Source organism: Pan troglodytes, chromosome 1 (assembly GCF_028858775.2).
Source record: "Pan troglodytes isolate AG18354 chromosome 1, NHGRI_mPanTro3-v2.0_pri, whole genome shotgun sequence".
Taxonomy (NCBI): domain Eukaryota; kingdom Metazoa; phylum Chordata; class Mammalia; order Primates; family Hominidae; genus Pan; species Pan troglodytes.
Genome location: NC_072398.2, coordinates 123,917,655 through 123,936,711, shown reverse-complemented (window position 1 = coordinate 123,936,711; position 19,057 = coordinate 123,917,655). Strand labels below are relative to the sequence as shown.

Here is a 19,057-nt window from a genome sequence, read left to right as displayed (position 1 = left end):
TATAGAACGGTGGCGATGGGCCTGAATTCTGGTACCTGGACTCTGGGCTCCAGTTTCCTTCCCAACAGACTGAGATGATCTTGGGCAAGTTACTCAGCTTCTATGTGTTTGAGTTTCCTCCATCTGTAAAATCAGCCTGATTATTGACGTCATAGGATGGTCATAAAAATTAAATGAATTAGTACATGTAAGGCATTTAGACAGTGCCAGCCACGTAGTAAGCAGCAGTGCAATTACCTGCTACAGTCATTATCTTTTCCCTGAGACCTAGCACATAAGCAGCAAATTCTCCCCTTGGAGACAGCAGCTATGTAGGGAGATATATTGTGGCCAACTGCCTGTCTATTCAACCACAATATGAAATAACTGTCATGGTGTTCAGTTTATTCAAGTCCTTATGGCCAGTGTATTATCTTTCCTGTAATTAAGTCTATGTGCAGAGCCAGATAATAATCAGGAGGTTGCTTGGTGAGCATGGGATCAGGAAATTTGAATGACTTGAATGTTAATAACATCGGGCTGAAACATCCTGACCCATCCATCCTGCCTCAGGGTCAGCCTTCTTCATGCCAACAGGACACTGAAGGTCTGAAAGTTTGCGGGTTACCACTTCCACTCTTGAGACCATGCTAGGACGGTACTGTCACCATATGCGTCAGGATGCTCCTTTTGTGAGGCTTCCACCTTCTGATTAGCTAGTTCTTCCACTCTTCAGATATGCTAACATGGTAAGTCAGGTTAATGTCACCTCTGTTGAGTCTGCCACACACACTCAGGCCCCAAGCTCTGCTACTGCTATAAGATGACTGTAGCCATTTCTGCTTGGATCATTTATATGATGATTTCACAGCATACTTCTTTGAAGGTGATCTTATTTCCCTCACTTTCAAGTTTCTGGGAGACAACTCACTGCATCTCCTATCAACAGTAGTTTATACTAGGGGCCAGGACTGGAAGAACATTGGAAGTAATTCCTCTGCAATACAAATGAATCTGCAGAATGTTTTCTTACTCATTATCTGCGTTTTCTTCAACTTGAAGAAGTTTTTTTGGAGTTAGAATTCCTGATGGCTGCAGTCTGGCTATAAGATCTAGTTACCCACTTGATGGGTTTTTCAAACCATCTATCACAACAGTGGTAATTTTTCCTCTCAATTTGAAGCATGCCAAATCCTTATCCCTTCTGCTTCCTTCCTGATGAAAAGCCACTGAATCTTCCATTGATTCTCAAAAGGAGTTATGGCACTGTATTAATCAGCTTCTGAAGAGGAGGGTATTTATTTTTGAAATCATCATTTTGACTTCCTTAAGCATAACAGTGTACCCTTAAGCTATTTACTTGGTTGGGGGAGTAGTAAACTTATTTAAAAAGAAGAAAACATCACATTATTATATTGTGTAATTCTACTAGATTCTCACCCCCCTAATTGCAGCAGAATATCTTTAAAACAAACATAAGTGGGAGAAGTAAGGGCTGATTGAGGAAAGAATAATTGCACGTACCTGCAAGACAAGTGCTTTCTCATTTTTTCAGCGTATAGTAGCATAATAGCCCTTTAGCTTACTCAACACGTATGTATTTCTGTGGTTGAAGTGACATTTCTATTCTAGAAGAAGCATTATTATTAAAATAGTACTAATTGCAGAAACTTCTGTTAAAACTCATGCACCGGGGCCGAGCATGGTGGCTTACACCTGTAATCCCAGCACTTTGGGAGGATGAGGCAGGTGGATCACCTGAGGTCAGGAGTTCAGGACCAGCGTGGCCAGTACGGCAAAACCCCATCTCTACTAAAAATACAAAAATTAGCCAGACGTGTTGGCATGTGCCTGTAATCCTAGCTACTCGGGAGGCTGAGGCAGGAGAATCGCTTGAACCTGGGAGGTGGAGGTTGCAGTGAGCCAAGATCAAGCCACTGCACTTCAGCCTGGATGACAAGACTCTGTCAAAAAAAAAAAAAAACCTCATGCACACCTGTGCTTCATTCCTCTGCACAAATTTAACAATGCCTCACACAGGGACTAGAAGTTACATGCTCCGATGTTGACTATAAAGGGATGGACTTGGACAAGGCACTTGAGTCTCTTTGTGCCTCTTCTATAAAATGAAAGGGCTGAAGAAGATGATGTCTTAAATCCCTTTCAGCTTTCATTTTTTATCACTCTTTCTGAATTAACTTATCTAGTATCTTTCCTTCCTTCCGTTCTTTTTAATTTACCTGTCATCTCTTTATCTTTCCCAAGTATTTTTGAGGTTGTTCCAGAGATGAATTTAAGCTAATGAAGCTTAAACTTCAGGATCCCTCACTGAACTCCTTCTTAATTTATATATATATATATATATATATATATATATATATATATATATATAATTTTATATTTTAATGTTAAGTTGTTTTTCTTAAAGAGAAGTCACAGAATTGTACACATTTTATGTCCCACAAAGTCTGCACTTGCCCCTGGGTGTGTTAGGAAAAAAGACAAATACAAATGAGAGTATCAAAAAATAGAATTTAAACAGAAGATCTGAGAAAAAGAATAGAAAGAAAATAGGCCAAACATTAAATGCTAAACAGTTTCCCCAGCTGAGCATCAAACTGAGCTCTGAGTTTCATGGAAGGCAAAGTGGTAAAAGGAATTTGTACATTGCCTAACTCTTGTTATAAGAATGTTGCATGTGTTCAAAGACAATATGTATTATTAATATTAACAATTAATATCCATTAATCCTGAACTCTGAGAAATCTCAGTGGAACACTTTATAGGGGATAAAATCACCCTTTGACCAAAAAGTGATGTTTTCACAATGATAGGAAGTTTCATGGAAATAAGTAATAAATTTTCTGATCCAATATACATTGAGCAACTCTTATGTCATCAGACATTGTCCCAGGCAGATCCAACAGGTGCAGAAGGGAACAAGACATGGAACTTGTGCCCTCAGATCTGTCAGGCAAACACATTAAAAAAATGCAAAAACAAGTTGATAAATTGATCATGGAGGCCTGTACAAAATGCTATGGGATCACAAAGGAGAGAGTAGCTAACTCACATCAGGGATGTGGAGGAGGAAGGAAATAAATAACTTCTGAGCTCAGTTTCAAAGGTAATAATATTCTTTACATGGTAGTTGTCAATTCACAGAGAATGCTAAAAAACTGCCAACATGTGCCTAGACAGTTTTCCTAAGCACAGTCTGACTCTCATTCCTGTGGCTTTTAGACATAGTCACTGTTTGTTGTAAGATGGAATTGCATTCATTGATTCATTCCTCACAAACCCCAAAGATACCCCACCTTTCATGAAATAAATTGTTGCAGTTCATTTCTAGCCCTTTCCGTCTTATCCCCTCAAGTGTTTGAGGAATTTCTCCTGGCTTACCTGTAGCCTTTCTAGTGGATTTATGAGTTTATTCAATTCTTTATCTGTGGAGAACCACAAACAAGGTATTTGGACATTAAAATAAGAAGCATTAGAAAAAAAATGATATTTTAAAATATAGTAGTGGACATCCCTTGGTGTTCAGACATTTTCAACTTCAAAGGTCTTTATTCAAATGAGCAGTTTAAAAATCTTTTCTAAGCAATTCCCATTTTACAGCAGAGGAATAGAAAAAATGACTCATCTGGCAGCACCTCAAAAAATTGTAAGCCGCAAAATGAGGAACAGCCTGAATTTTAAGCAACCAATGTTAGGTAATAGAAAACATCTTTGTGAGAAAAACAGAATCTCCTAATAGCCTCGCTTGGTGAGGTTTGGAAACTTGGAACAAACATTGCTCCCCTGCCCTGGTACTAAGGGAATGAAAAAATTTCTGCATCTTTCTGAAGTATTCAGCTGCAGCAAATACTGCATCAAACAGTCTTGCGGCTTTGTTCTTCATTGTATGGTGCCAAACACCCTGAGATCTCTGCCTTGCATAATGCCTGGCCTTCTAGCACCATGTAAGTTTGTAAAGACATGAAAAGTCTCTTCCTGCCATCCCAACTTCCATTCTCTTTGATGGATTACAACAGGCAAGCAGTGCCTTGCAATGTAGCAGGATTTTCAATCATGGAAAAATTTGGAACTTCTGCAATTGATACTAAAATTATGATGCTGCCATCATATCTCACTCAACAGAGGATTTGCAAAAAAAATAAAGATTCAGTATCAAGTCACTGTCACACTACAGCAAAGGTAGTCTACTGAAGTGTCAGGTCAGGAATTCAGCAGTCCTTTGCAGAAATCACGTTCAGCTTGAAATTCATAGGGTAGAGCTAAAACATGGACATGGAAATTTGGATTTCTAGTTTTGGTTGATCAGTAATTAAGCTGAAGCACTACAAATTCTGAGCATTTAAAATCAAGATATTTTTTGTGTTTCTAATAACTAAAATTAAGACTTCATTCTTTCCAGGGTTTAAAAGAATCAGAGTAAGTCTTAATTTCTTATTCTCTCCTACCCACTAAAAAATAGGAAAATAGTTTTAGGTTTTAAAGAATACAAAGCTAGAAATCTCCGAGCAAGCTAAAATGATTAGTTAAAATAAAACAAGGGCCGTTGTTCAAAGATAAATACTAAAATAGAACCTTAATGATTTTCACAGTTACCACCTGTTACTATACTTCAATGATGTGAAGAACAAGTCTGAACAACTCATTAACAGCTACCGTTTATTGGCCGCACACCATGTGTCAGACATTTTTATGGATTATCTCATTCGATCCTCACGGCAGCCCTATGCAGTAGATCTTATTAGCCCTTTTTCAGATGAGGAAACAGTGCAAAGAAGCTAGCAGACTTGCCTAAAATCACCCAGCAAGGCAGTATAAAGCAGAATTCTCACTGAGTTCTGTCTGATTTCCATCGCATGCTCTCCTACCCAAATTAGTGGTGAAGATGTAAATCTCTGGCTTTTAATTAACAGCATCTATCATAATGTTGCTTGGTGAATGAGCTATAACAATAATAGTAATCATCGCAAAGATGGACCTAGTACATACTACCTGTCAAGCAATACTCTGAGTGATTTACATCTATCAGTTTATATAACTCTTGCAGCAACCCTAAGAGGTAAAAAACTGAGCTACAGAGGGCATAAGCAACTTGCCCCAAAGTCATGTGGTCAGTGAAAATTTAGGAGTTGGAGTCAAGCATCAGACTCAGAGAGCCTGGCTTCTGAGCCCAGACTATTGGCCACAGCACTATATTGCTGGGTTAGATACAGACTAAATTCATGTCCACATTTATACCAAGTCCAGCCATATTCTGAAATGGCTTCTCTACCTTAGCACAACTTGTGAATTAAAGTGAAAGCTGAAAAATCAATGAAGTCCGTGATCAATATGCACAACCTAATGTATTCTTGAATTATTCTGCTCAATTGAGTTTCTATTACAGAGTTTAATCCACATATCTGACAAGTAAAAGAATAAAAATGATGGTTATATGAAATTAATCAAATAAAATGCCAAGTGATTTTCAACAGCTAACACATGCATCTCATAACACATTTTAAAAGGTCTATTGCATATGTGAATATATTTGCACAGGTCCATAGAGTGTATATTTGGTACTCTGTACCCATAACTTAAGCCTGGTTTAATATCTAGTTTGAACCACATACAAATGTTCATTAACCTTATAGGGAAACACAAAATGTTGGATGTCAAAAGCTTACTTGGACCAGATGCCGAAATGAGTATTAACTTCCCAACTCTGATGAGCCCAGGAGTTCTAGAATGAAACAAAATGGTTTCAATTGCTGGAAATTGTGTGTGTGTGTGTATGTGTGTGTGTGTGTGTGTGTGTATAATGTGTATATGCATATATATGTGCACATGTATTTTGTGTGGGTGCTAATTTCTTAATAGTCTGAATGTTATCAAATGTCAAGTTTCTAAGATTTTTATATTAAGTTAAAGATGTTATGTACTAATAAATAGCTAACAGCTTTTCTTTATTGTTTTCTTTTTCTCCAGGTATCCCCAGTATTTCCAGTATTGGTAGTAAGTAAAAACAAAAACAAAAAAAACACCAAACCAAGTCTAGGCTAGCTTTGCTTTGTTGTTCACCTCCTCAGATCTATTTTCCCAGTGTCCATTTCTGATGTAATAGGGTATTTTCTTTGTGAATTGCATTTTTGTGTTGGTTTTCTGCACAGATCTGGTGAGAACACAGATAAAATGATTATTTGTGCATAACTCCATGAACATGGCAGTGCTATGACTTTTCTGACTACTCTTAACCAGTGAGGGCTACCTAGACTCAGGTGCAATTCCTTAGATAATCATCATTCAGGAAAAATATAAGTAGTCCTATTTATCCATACTTAGCAACCAACAAACAAATTGAACTCTCTCTCTTAGACTGGATTTGGATGTCTGACATAATTTTAAAAAGCAGAAAATGAAAGCCAATGAATGCCTTGGGTATATGCATCAGAACCCAAGAAAAAGTCCATGATACCAAGGGAAGGGAATTTTGTTAATGCATTAAATTCTATGTTTTGTGAAGGCCTGAAACAGGCAAATTTGTGATCAGTAGTCTCTCTGGAGAGATAAAGGAAAAAGAGAATCTGTACATTCATTTCTCCTTCCTAAAATACGATGATCTATGTCTTCTTGACTACTTAGCTTTGAGTTTGATATAGAAACAGTATAAAAAATATGTGCAGAATTTGGGAGTGAGAGTACTAGAAATTCCTTTAATAAATCTGTTAGTATGAATCTAAGCAATTGAAGAGAAACCGCTCTTCAACCATCTATAGAACACTTCTCCGGTATCACTACAAAGAACTTTCTTCCAGCTATCATGGGAGAACCAGGTGTAGCTCCCGCTTCATGTGTAAAATAATGATGCCCTCATGCCAAGCCTGAAATTCGCATTAAGAAAATGCCCAGTAACTTTACAGAGCAAAATTTTAAATATTTTTTATACATTGCACCCTTTATCTCTAATGGCTAAAATCTTTGAACAACTACTAAGTAACTGATTACAAATAAATTACTGAGGAAGCAAGATTACGCATGGTAAGCGGAGAGAATTTTCACTGTAGTGTCACCTCCTCACAGGCTTGTGTCATAGGTGCTGTGCCAGGCAGGGTGATCGCAGTGTAAATAGCCATTGAATGATTGTGATTCCCAGCATCCATCTAAAAAGCAATACTCTGATAATTTGGATAAAGCAACTTCCTGCTTCTTATAAATGCGCAGTCAGGTGTCCCAATTTATAAATCAACCCAGTTTACTTGAGCTTGTGAATAGGCCTGGACACTGATTTGTTAAGCAGTAGATGTGGTAAATGCCATGAAAATTGGCCACTTTGTAAATAGAAGTAGTGTTCACATCCATTTAGAGATACCAGCCTAATGCTACAGCATCCTCTTTGTGATCTTGTTGAAACAGCATCAGTGTTAAAAACTTGCAAATGAAAACCTTCAGCTCTAATAGTCTAATTTTTCTGCTTTAGTATCCCCCTTGGCATTTGCCTAACTGTATATATACCCCACAATGTGCTCCTTTCAGGCCTTGACAATTGCATTTGCACGTGCATTTTAGTGCAACAGGGAAGCAAGTAGAAGCAAGCTGACACAGATTTTTGAGGCTGCTATAGTGATCTGGCCTGTCAGAAGTTTCAGAAATGGATGGATGGAAAAGTAGTTCTTTGGCGTTGGGGTGTCTTTCCGTTTGGAGTGTCAGTTGTATGTTGCATGGCCCCTCTAACTGTACTGCTCACTCGACATCCCATTCGGCCGCCTCCACCACATTCCCCATATCTGAGCATCAGCAGATGTTGACCTTTTACATACCAAATCAGGAAATTTCTGTTTTGTTTTGTTTTGTTTTGAAATCAGTGGTGACCTGAAAGGATGCTTCGTTGTGCCTTTGAAAAAAATATATTAACCTTTATTATCAAGAACCTAGGAAAATTTACTCCTAATAAAAACCCTCTGACTAAAAGTGATATTTTGGACTCTCCCTTCAATATGCCTCTGGCTGTTCCGCTTAGAATGCAATGGGTATTTTCTCAGATTTCCAGCAAACAGGATGTAAGAGCTTCCAGAGGTCACCCAACATCACACATGACTAGCTTACCTGTTGCCTGGCTTTTAAGGTGAAGAGTTACAGTAAAACCATCAAACGTGATTGTATCTTCTAGGCTGCTTTAATGGCATTCAAAAGTTCCTTCTTTGTGGGCTTATAAGTTGCTTTTTGTGTGCACTCGTGGATTCCTTTCCTCTCCAAAGGGCAAGAATTCACACATAGATGACACTGCCTGTTCTAGAGGGCACGGGAATGGGGTTTTCAAGGTGCAAGCCAGAGAAAAGGAAGCTGTTTGGATATTTAGCTAAGTTATGGGTGTTTGCCAGTGCTTTTTGCATTACCCCAAAGAAGGAATCAATGACTATAATTCCACTAACTATATAGAAAGATACCATTATAGCAGATGTAACACCCCTGAGACCCCGATTATCACAGCATAGCTCAAGGAAAATAAATGATGTATATTATCGATGTAGATTATTGATGTATATAACCATCAGTTTACATACATATTCTGTATACACAGTGATTAAAGGTTTTGGAGCCCTAATAAATTTCAGTATAGATCTCAAAATGCCAACGCCTGTATTAAGGTTCAAATGCATGGATAGGGTGGTCATCCTTTCCGATCATCTGCTAAAAATGTTTTTGAAACAAATTTCCCATTAAGGTCATTTGTACCTGCTGTTGTCTATCTATTAACAAATAGGGTTCCCATATTCCTAAGGATACTTGACTTAGAACTCAGTCATTCTGATCTGCTTTGGCCATGGCTGAAAATATGCTGGTGATATTGTCAGCAATTAATGAATCCCAAAATAAATCTGTAGCCTTTGAGCCTTATGATCTATGTTTTCACTTTACCTGATGTGGTAGGAATTCCTTCAGATTGCATTTTTTAATAAAGTGTATTATGCACTTATAAGTAAAATTTGTGATTTTATCCAAGTGAATATTTGTTGCTGCTGATAATCCAAAGTAATAGTTGTCTTGGTGTGGGTGTTTTTGTTCAAGTGATAAACTGATCATTACCTTCTAATATATATCATATGATCTTTGGTCCTGAAAAGCAAATGATTACACAAATTATGTTAAACATTATATTATAAAAAGCATAATTAGACCAGCAAGAATTGGCCTAATGTGCAAATACATTTGTGTGGGTGATTATCACTTCTTACAAAACCGAATGACAGATGAGTCAGAGGTTAAAGTTAAGCTATCCACAAAACAAAGATCACATCAAGGAAGACCATTTCGAACTCTTGGAGTTTTGAAATAAATAGAATTTTTTAAATAATACAAACAAAAGAAGAGAGATGTAAACATTTTGTGAACCTGACTATAGAGTATTTCCTTAAATTACTTTCAAATGACTGGCATGATGTTACATGAAGCATAGAATACTGAGGAAGGTGTTTGGCTATTCCTCTGCTGTCCCCCACCCCTAACTTATTCAATTTAAAACAACAGTTCACTTAAGGGAAATAGCTAATTGTCCTGTTTTATCTTATAATAAGCAGTGTCTTCATCACAGAGTTAAAAATTCATCTCTAATTTGATGTAATTGGCAAGACTATTAAACAAGGGAAGTGCTACCTGCAGGGATCTGTCAGCCTGTTGAGGAAGCCCAGAGATGTTTTCATACTTGAAAACATTTTATGCCAGTTGGAGACCTGGTAAAAGTTGTTTTCCATACAGCATCCAAATATTTTTGTGCAGTCTTGATTTATTGTAGAAACCTGGATAGTCAAGAAAATAACAAGGTTAATCATTTTCCCACCCAAGGGTTATTAATAATTGCATTCATGTTATACAGAGAGCTGCAGTGTTTGTTTGCGTTTTTTCCCCCTTTGCTTTAATACTTCTAAATCCCCCAAATAAAAGTTTCATTTGAATTGCCCTTTAACGAATCAGGTTTTATGTAATGAGGAAAAAATTATCAGGCTAGTGTAGCGATAGGCAAATTGCATGGTGTGCTACATTAATTTTGAACTGTTTGCTGATGTTCTAGAAGGAAAGCTAAGGTCCCAGATGAAATGCCTTTGGGACTATCATGTACCCAGTATCCTCATCACAGAACCATTTCATATTTGTGTAAATGGCATTTCACATTCATGAAATCTTGTGGTTATCCTAAAATTGAATGAACATTAGGATATAGCTGCCTCTTTAATCCTGAAGAACAAATCGAATATTCCAATGGAGGAGCTGAAATAATCTCCTACTTAAATGTCTTTTTAAAATCCAATAAGTTTACCAATCTTTATTGACGACAATTGCCCACCTTGAGCAAATTAACTTTATCATGTATTAGCATTTTCCCAGGTGACTTTACAATGTCAAGCCACTTTTTTTTTTTTTTTTAAGTGTGAGCTGATATCTCTGCCTTTGCCAGTTATCTCTGTGGGGTCAGGAAATTCGTAGCTTAAGCAAAAACTTGCCAAGATCTCCAAAAGGTTTCATTTGATGAGACTTTAGACATGTTAACTATGAATTCCTGTACTGTGCCAGTTACTTCAAGGATGTGGCTATCAATTGAAGTCTTCTTGGACTATCATTGGAGAGCTGTCCAACTAACCATGCCACTGCCTAGGAAAAGTTATTGTAGGGAGGTATTCCCACATGTCTACAGAATTCTATTTTACAAATGGTGAATCTGAGGTTTAGAGTGGCCACATAACTTGCCCAATGCAGTACAACCAGGAATGCCTATCTGGCTGCAAAGGCTACACTCATAACATTATACCAAGTGGAAGAGATTAGAAAAGAAAAATTGTAGATTAATTGCCTCCTACCCTAGACTTTTTCCAATCCATTACACTGTGCCTTAGAAGACCTGTTGATCCCTAATTGACCCATTTCTATGCAGGGAACTGTAGAGTCCTGGAGAAAAATCAGAATTCATTTTCGGATTCCTTATTGTGTTGTCAGCTGGAGAACTTACAAGCATGGTGTCTGAGGACAGGGATGGAGGACCGTGACCTCCCCCTTTCAAAATATACTATTCCTCTACCACCAAACATCCTCAATATATTGAGGAAGAGGGAAAATGTATAGATGTCAGATATTTTATAGAACATGAAACAGTTTGTGAAATTAGCTATGCAAATTGTGAAGCATGCTTATGCCTACTCTGCGACAGTAAACCCAAAATTTTTCTTCATCAGGATAGTTGCTTATAACAAAATAAAATTCGATATGCCATCTCAAGGAGAACTCTGCCAATATCACACTAAACTCTGTTTTCCCCATCTGTTTAATGATGGTGTGTTTCTGATAGTAGGTAGTTGCTGCGAAGATGGTAAGATTACCTCCAAGGCTCTGGGGATTTCTCCTGTAGAACTTTGGAGTTTCCTGTGGATTTCTTCTTTTCTTTTCTTTTCTTTTCTGTTTTTTGTTTTGTTTTGTTCATGTTTTTTTCTTTTTTTTTTTTCTGAGATGGAGTCTCACTCTGTCACCCAGGCTGGAGTGCAGTGACGCAGTCTCAGCTTACTGCAAGCTCCACCTCCTGGGTTCACGCCATTCTCCCACCTCAGCCTCCCGAATAGCTGGGACTACAGGCTCCTGCCACCACACACGGCTAATTTTGTTTTTGGATTTTTAGTAGAGACAGGGTCTCACCGTATTAGCCAGGATGGTCCTGTGGATTTCTTTCTGGGCATCAATAATGCTATTTCCATCCCAAGTGCGGTGTGTGCTTAAAAATTTTTTTTCAATTAAAAAAAATGCTATTTCCAGATTTCCTGAGGAATGACAGCAGTGACTGTATAAACCCAAAGGGACCTTGTAATTTTATCTCCACCAGATAGTTTCCTCATATGCCAGGGAAGAAGAATGTTTAAGTAAGGTTCACTAACATCCTCACAGCAGTGGCACATCATATCATCGTGGTACCCTGTTTCTCACAGGTTGCCATATTTTAGAACCAAAAATTATGTAAGCATTAGTGTTGTTAGGAAACTTAATAAAAAAGCAACTCATCCACCTCATCATTTTCCGACCAGGCAGCCAAGTCTTAAATGAATTCCCTAAAGCATCTAAATAATGACAGAGCCAGAATTCCAGCTCAATGTCCAATTTCCAAACCAGGACTTTTTTCATTCTACCATGACATTAGAATTGACCTTCTCATTTATATAAATTAAACTAAAATATGAGATATTACATGGTAGACAATAATAGAAAAAAAAATCAGAAAACTTTTTCCTTGATGAGAAAGTTACATTTTACAATGTTCTTAAAGGCCATCCACAAAATGACTTGAAAGCTGCTCAGTAAATGCCATGTGTGATAGAAGACAACTTAATATTCTAAAGCAACTCTACCTCTAAAGCTTTCTTGATGTTAATAAACTGTCTTTAGTTTTCTGTTTCAAGCTTGCTTTGCAGCTTGACTCACTGGGACGTCAGCACTAGACAGTCAGGTTTAGCAATTCTATCATAGTTTTCTTCAACTTACAATGCAGTGAGCTTTCCTTGGGTGCAGAAGAGCAAAATATTTCCTTCCAGGGTCCAATTTTTATAACCAAAATCTCAATTTTTCTCATTCATGAAAATTGATTTCAAGTGCGACCACTAAATTGTCATGTAACAGTTTGGGGGTGGGTTCTTAAAAAAAGTGGAGAAACTACCTATTTGATTCATATTCTAAGCTGATGTGGTTCTAAACCAAAAGAAATTTAGGAATTACCATTTTCAGATTAAAGGTTAAAAATCAAATATTGTCCACAGTATTACAAAATAATTTGTATTGCTTTCTGAATAATAGTAATTGATAGAGGCCCTAGAACTGGATTATTCTCTAAAGTAAGCTATATCTTAAGAGATCTTTTTAACTTATCAGATCACTTGGTTTAAGAACAATTAATACTGAAAAAAATAGGGGAAGACATTATTTTCCTACTTCGAGTCAGTAACTGTTTATGGTACAGCAATCTGATTTTTATTTACAACAGCAACCACAAATAGAATGAGCTAACATTTACTGAATGCTCACTATGATGCCAAGCAAATATTAACTCATTCTGTCTTGACAACAATGAGTAGCAGACAGTGTCATTATCTATTCCATTTTGCAGATGAGAAAAGCTAGGCACAAAGAAGTTAAGGAATTGTCCAAGTGGTGGAACCGGACTTTTAACCCAGCCTGAGCTCTATTTACATGCACCATATCTTAAATAAATTTATCCTAAATAGATTATTTTCTAGGCTTCCCACAGATACAATCTGAAAATTCAGACTAATAATAGCAACTGAAAGGCATTTCAGATATTTTATTTTTTAAAGGAGGCAGTTGTGGAATAAATGATTTTGGTCTCCATACTACATATGTAGACATAGTCTTTGGAGCCTGATCAGGGAGATCCTCAAGACAAATTCAGTCAATTTTAACAAAGGTATGGAACCAGCATCCTTAAGAAGAAGTGATTTCCATGAAAAGCTATTCTTGAATGATTTGTCATTTACAAGCATATCGTGATCCTTCCCCTCACCCTTATAATAATTTCTCATTCAGTTTGGGTTTCAACAACAGTCAAAAGGTCCATAGTCAAGGCATGTAGGGATAATTTCCTCATCACACAAGGAATTCTTAATCCACTAGATTCTCCAAATGGCATATGCCTCATATATACAGGCATCACTCTTCCATGAACTTTACTATGATGCTGCTAGGCCATGAGAAAACCACTGGAGTGATGGAAATTGTCAGCTGAGAGAAACCTTAGAAATCTCTTATCTGGCATTCCTGTTTTACAGATAAGGAAAGTAAAATCCGGAGAAATTAACAGCCAGATAGCTCCTCAGTGGTGGAACGGGGATCAGACCTCTCATCTTCTGAATCCCAGTGCCCTTTGCCTTGTAACAAAACACCACTCTGAGACATTCATATTGACCTGAAGATTTTCCCTAGTTGATTTGTGAAAAAAAATGAAATTAATACATTCTACAACAGTTCATACAAAGAAGCAATACAAATATTGTTGATGTATTATAATTCGTTTCCATTGCTAAGAATTTCTCTCACTAAGAATTCTCAGAAGCTTCATGTTCTACAAAAACTTTCATTGGAATTGGATGTGATAAGATAGAATTGCTCTCAGACATACTATTAAAGTAGCCTCTAATATGCTTAATTTACTTCTGGGAATTAAATGTTAGTAATATTTGTTGAGCATTTACTACATGCTAAGGTATTAGAATAAAAAGTAAAATTACTCAGAGAGTAATTGGCTAATTTTAAGTTGTTTTCTTACTTGGCCTTGCAATTATAAAACAAAATACATGTAAAAAATTAAGATGAGATATTAACTTAAAAAGTCTCGTGATGGCCAAATGTTAAAGTGTATATGTGCAGTCAGTAACACACTATAGGAGTTTAGAGGCCACAAATTTCAATATCCATTTTTACAGGATAACATTTTTCCTCCCAAGGAAAAGGCAGAGCACATAAAATTTTGTCCCACTGGAGATATGTATGGATTTGATCCGGATTTTCATATGATGGCCGCTGGTGGTTCTGAGTTTTAGTAGTTTAACGAAGTTAGGCATTCTACATAATGAAAATTATTTGAAAAAAAAAGTCGAATTATATTCCTAGGCAAACACAAAGGCTTCCCCCACCCAAGAAAATATGTTAGATACACAATACAGAAGACAATTATATTCTCAGTAGGAACAGATTGTAAGTGAGGTGTCTATCTTGATAAGTCCATACAGTTCAAGAAGTCTCAGCAATTTGAAAGTAGAATGGCCTACATTAATTTTTTAAATACATATAAGAAGATCCATAAACTGGAACCTCAGCACCCTGTGGGAAAAAAATCATAAAACACTAAGAAAGGAGTTACACTAAAATACAGGCACAGACAAATATTTAAAATATTAGTATATGAAATAAAGTTTATAGCGTTCTTTTTCAGAACTCATTTCTAAAATTGATTTAATATAAAATTATTATCTTTACTTAAATTTCTTGGCAAAGCTCAATAACAAAATAATAAATCATACCAGTACTTGCATTTCATCGAGACAAACAAGTCACTACTTAACATTAAGCTTGCAAACATCACCCCCACTTAAGACCTATATTTGTTTCTGCACAGAAAAAGATGGAGAAAGCTAGTTCACCAAATTAAGATTGTCTTAATCTGATACTAATAATACAAATACATTTTTATGTAAAACTACACCAATACTCTGAAAGCTTTATTAAACAAAACAATTTCTGGGAATACAGACAATATTAATTTCCTCAAAACACAAATTTATAGTTTTTCAAAGCTGATCATCACAGATCAAGTAGGCTTGTCCTATTAATTCAATATCTACCATTCAATATCTACCCATCATCAAAATGCTCAAGTGAAAAGCAACAGTCAATTGACTTGCATATTTTGCCTACATGTTACCAAATATGTATTTATTTAATAACACCTGAGTACAGATGTGGAAAATTATTACATTCTTTCTTCATTCATAAATTTTCATATTCTTTCTTCATTCATAAATTTTCATAGATATCAAGATTGCCTTTGCCTTTGTGGATATATGTATGAGAACAGAGCGAAACAGAGCAACATTTCTGTTGGCTCTATCAGGTCAGCTTTTCTAACAAATATTTAAAAAAGCAAAGTTATAGTGCAAGTCTCTTGTCTTGGAAGAATGCGCTATAATCCAATTATGGAGGAAACAACATGATAATACCTATTTACAGTAGCATAGCCACTTGATATCTATTTCTCAATTATCAGATATTTACTGAAGCCCTCTGCAAGGCTTTGCCCTTCTTCAAAGAGATCCAATCCAACTAGAGAGATGAGAAATCGACCTCTACAATTTTAACTGGCAACATTAAAACTCATGCCTGTCCACATATCAGTGAGAAAACAGGAACACTGGAAGTAACAGGTTACAGAAATTTAGAGCCAAGAGCCATCCTTATGGACCTGGGTGGTACCAAAGGACAACACAAGAGATGTGGTTTTGAGACTGGACTCAATAGATGGTAGGATTTTCATCATAAAATAGCTGCTTTAATAGTCATGCCCATGCACCTTCACAAAAATAGTTTAAAAACATTAAATCCTAGCCTGGCTCTTCTGCCTTCCATAACTGGAAGACACAAATAATACCAAGATATAAATAATACCAATTCTTAAATTAATTAATGCTTTTATTTATTTCTGCATTGAAACCAATAACTCTAGGAACATATTTTGAGGTAAAGGCATCATGAAAACACATACACACCCATACATACAAACCTTAAATACAACTGGAAGCATCTTGGACTTTTCTCCATAAGCCAAAACCACCAGTTTTCCCTCTTTCCTTTTCTGAGAAACTACACATATAAAAATAGGAAATATATCCACTCCTTTTCAGAGATAATGGCTCACACTTAAAACATACCCCGAAGAATCTATCATGAAAGACGAATGCAACCAGTTCATATCTGTAAATATAAATTGAGGAGAATGGAATCCTCAAGTGAGAAATTATTTCTTTAGTGTTATCTTCTAGTTTCAGGCACCAGCTTTACATAATGGTTTGGATTGCTGAAGTCCTTATTTGTATTTTTGTGTGTGTGTAAGAACACTCTACCTTATTTTAAAAGTAAATGTGTAGCTTTGGTAGGGAGGTAGCTATATATTTAATGTCCATTCAATGTTTTGGGAGTCATCAATTGCTTGCTCTTGTTTGATGTGGGAGTCATGTTTTGTTTAAGTGCATCACAGCCAAGTTAAAGAGCAGATGTGTGGTTTGTGTCTTTATCCATATAATTTTCTGTTTAGACCAAATGACATTATAGCTGAAAATAACATACCCTGATTTTTCCTGATGCGTGCAGATCCTCCAAAGTTTAATAGGATATGGCCGAATATTTCTTCCCTTGAGGTTTCTAACCCAAAACAAGGTAGGAGCATGTAAAATTCCTACGGACATAAAATCCCACATGTTTGGGGGAAAATCCTATATGCCATTTTTAGCACAAAATAAGAGCATTATCATGAATGCTATGTCTTTGAAAGAATCATAATTCAATCTTTTTTTCTAATATGAAGAGTGTCTCAAAAATATTAGAGTGAAAGATGAAGGGGAAAATTAGATGGCATGGAAGTTAAAAAGCCCTTTACCAGATTACATTGAAGGTCAGTCAGTCCCAGGAGAAGCCTAGACTTCTGTTACCACCACAGTGTGGAGGACAAACAAGACTTAAAAATGTGTGAGTGGCACAGGCATCCTTTCAATGACTTCCTCTTATTTTTAAGTCAACCAACTGATACCTCAGTTGTACTGAGGGTCTGGGAAAATACATAGAGGTAGTATTGTGACACCTAACAGATCTGTTTTCGCTGACTATTGCTCCATACTGACTTGCAAAAATTTGGAGCAATCTGTCTCTTTCCCTTCCTCCTTTTTCCTCTCTTCCTCCCTCCCTTTAGCCTCTCTTACACACCCTTTCTCACTCCCTGTCTCCTCTCCCTCTCCCCCCTACCTCCTCCCTCCTCTCTCTCTCTCTCTCTCTCTCTCTCTCTGTCTTTCACATCACAGTAAATTTTCCTTGTTGGAACTTTTCCTTTTATCTTCTTTATCAATTAACATTCATGTGTTCCAGCATTTAGAGCAATCTGTTCTCTTTCTGTCCTTAGAGCAGTAATTATTTTCTGACTCCTAATGTCAAAGAAGAAAAAGAAAAAAAAAAAGAAAAAAGAAAACAACACTGATAGACAGAAATGTGATTACGCAGGAAGAAAGAGAACTTTTAAAGGCTGAGCAATAAACTTCATAAGCTGCAGTGTAATGTTAAATTTATATTAACATCTAGCCTATAGATATATATAGTCATGTATAAACAGGAATTTATTTTAATATAGTATTGTATTATTTTGCCTTCTTCCTTCTTCAAAAAAAAAAAAAGGCACATCTTTGGCTTCCACCTTCCTTAGCTATATACAGGATGTTCCTTTTAAACTCTAATGAATACAGATGGAAAAGGAAATGAGCAAAAGGAGGAACCAGGAAATAGCTGCTAAGCAAAACAAAATATATTAGTAATTTGTTGAGGAGTCAAATTGGAAGGGCTGCATTTTCAGTCCTTGATCAGAGTGATGAAATCTAGACTGTCCTAGATACATATATTACTAGCAAATAGAATTATCTTAATCATCTGCTCCAAATGAATTTTTTCAAGTTTCTGCATACATATATGAAAGAAGAAATACAGATCAAGCTCGCCCCTATTAGTATAATTCTAGGAGGATTCAGAAGAGGTTTAGTGGCTTTATTCCTTGACAAGTTCAATGACAGCATCTTCAGTGAAATGTCACTCAGTATTTCCTATTGAATTTCGTAGTTCACAAGTTATACAACACAGACTCTAAGACAACACTTCTCCACAGTGAGTTTTGAGCTGAACAAGATTATGCATTGTTCAAAACCTGAAATAGGCCCATTTAATTATTTTGCTGTGCTGTCTGTGAGAGTCACAGGACAAAACACTTTCAGAAATATCATTATGTAATACCAGTTGCACTTTCTTAGAATGTGAATAATGAGTTCAAATGAATCTATTGAGAAGCAGCACAGTTGAGCAAAGTGCTTAAATTTTGAAATTTTAGCGAAAGGTGCACTTTGTAGCAGAGGCCAGTTCTATGCAGCCATAATTTATCTTGTCAGCATCTGCAAAGAACATCAGGCTCTGTTCTGTTTTGGCTATTTTCACAAGCAACTCTTCATGAATAATTGGAAAAGAAATGGCAGGAAAACATAGAGAGAAATCTCTGCCATTAACAAGCTGATATCATCAAAAAGGTAACAAATGCTGAGAAGACTACAACTTTTAAAGGTATACGTGTTCAAGGTGACTCTGAGATAGGCCCAAATGCTGCTGAATGGCTGACTATTGGGACTGACTTATGTTCTAGGATGCCTAATTAGTTCAACAAAAATAGTCTAAATGGTGTATATGTCGAATAGTTTATCATGACACAGAATGTCATGGTGAACCCAGGCAATGATAATGT

At 36.5% G+C, this 19,057-nt stretch overlaps 1 protein-coding gene across 15 annotated transcripts in view; it reads left to right on the top strand.

Annotated features, from left to right (window-relative positions):
* Nucleotides 1-19,057, top strand: part of NTNG1 (netrin G1) — a 346,490-nt gene that overhangs the window by 266,023 nt on the left and 61,410 nt on the right. For 9 of the 15 annotated variants that reach the window (XM_001143469.7, XM_054685404.2, XM_016923578.4 and 6 more), the window contains exons 5-6: nt 5,965-5,991; nt 16,882-16,947. In XM_001143469.7, the coding sequence (XP_001143469.3) occupies nt 5,965-5,991; nt 16,882-16,947 (93 nt within the window). The remainder of the gene's footprint in view (nt 1-5,964; nt 5,992-16,881; nt 16,948-19,057) is intronic. The other 6 variants (XM_001143853.7, XM_001143623.7, XM_016923583.4 and 3 more) reach the window with 1 other exon arrangement.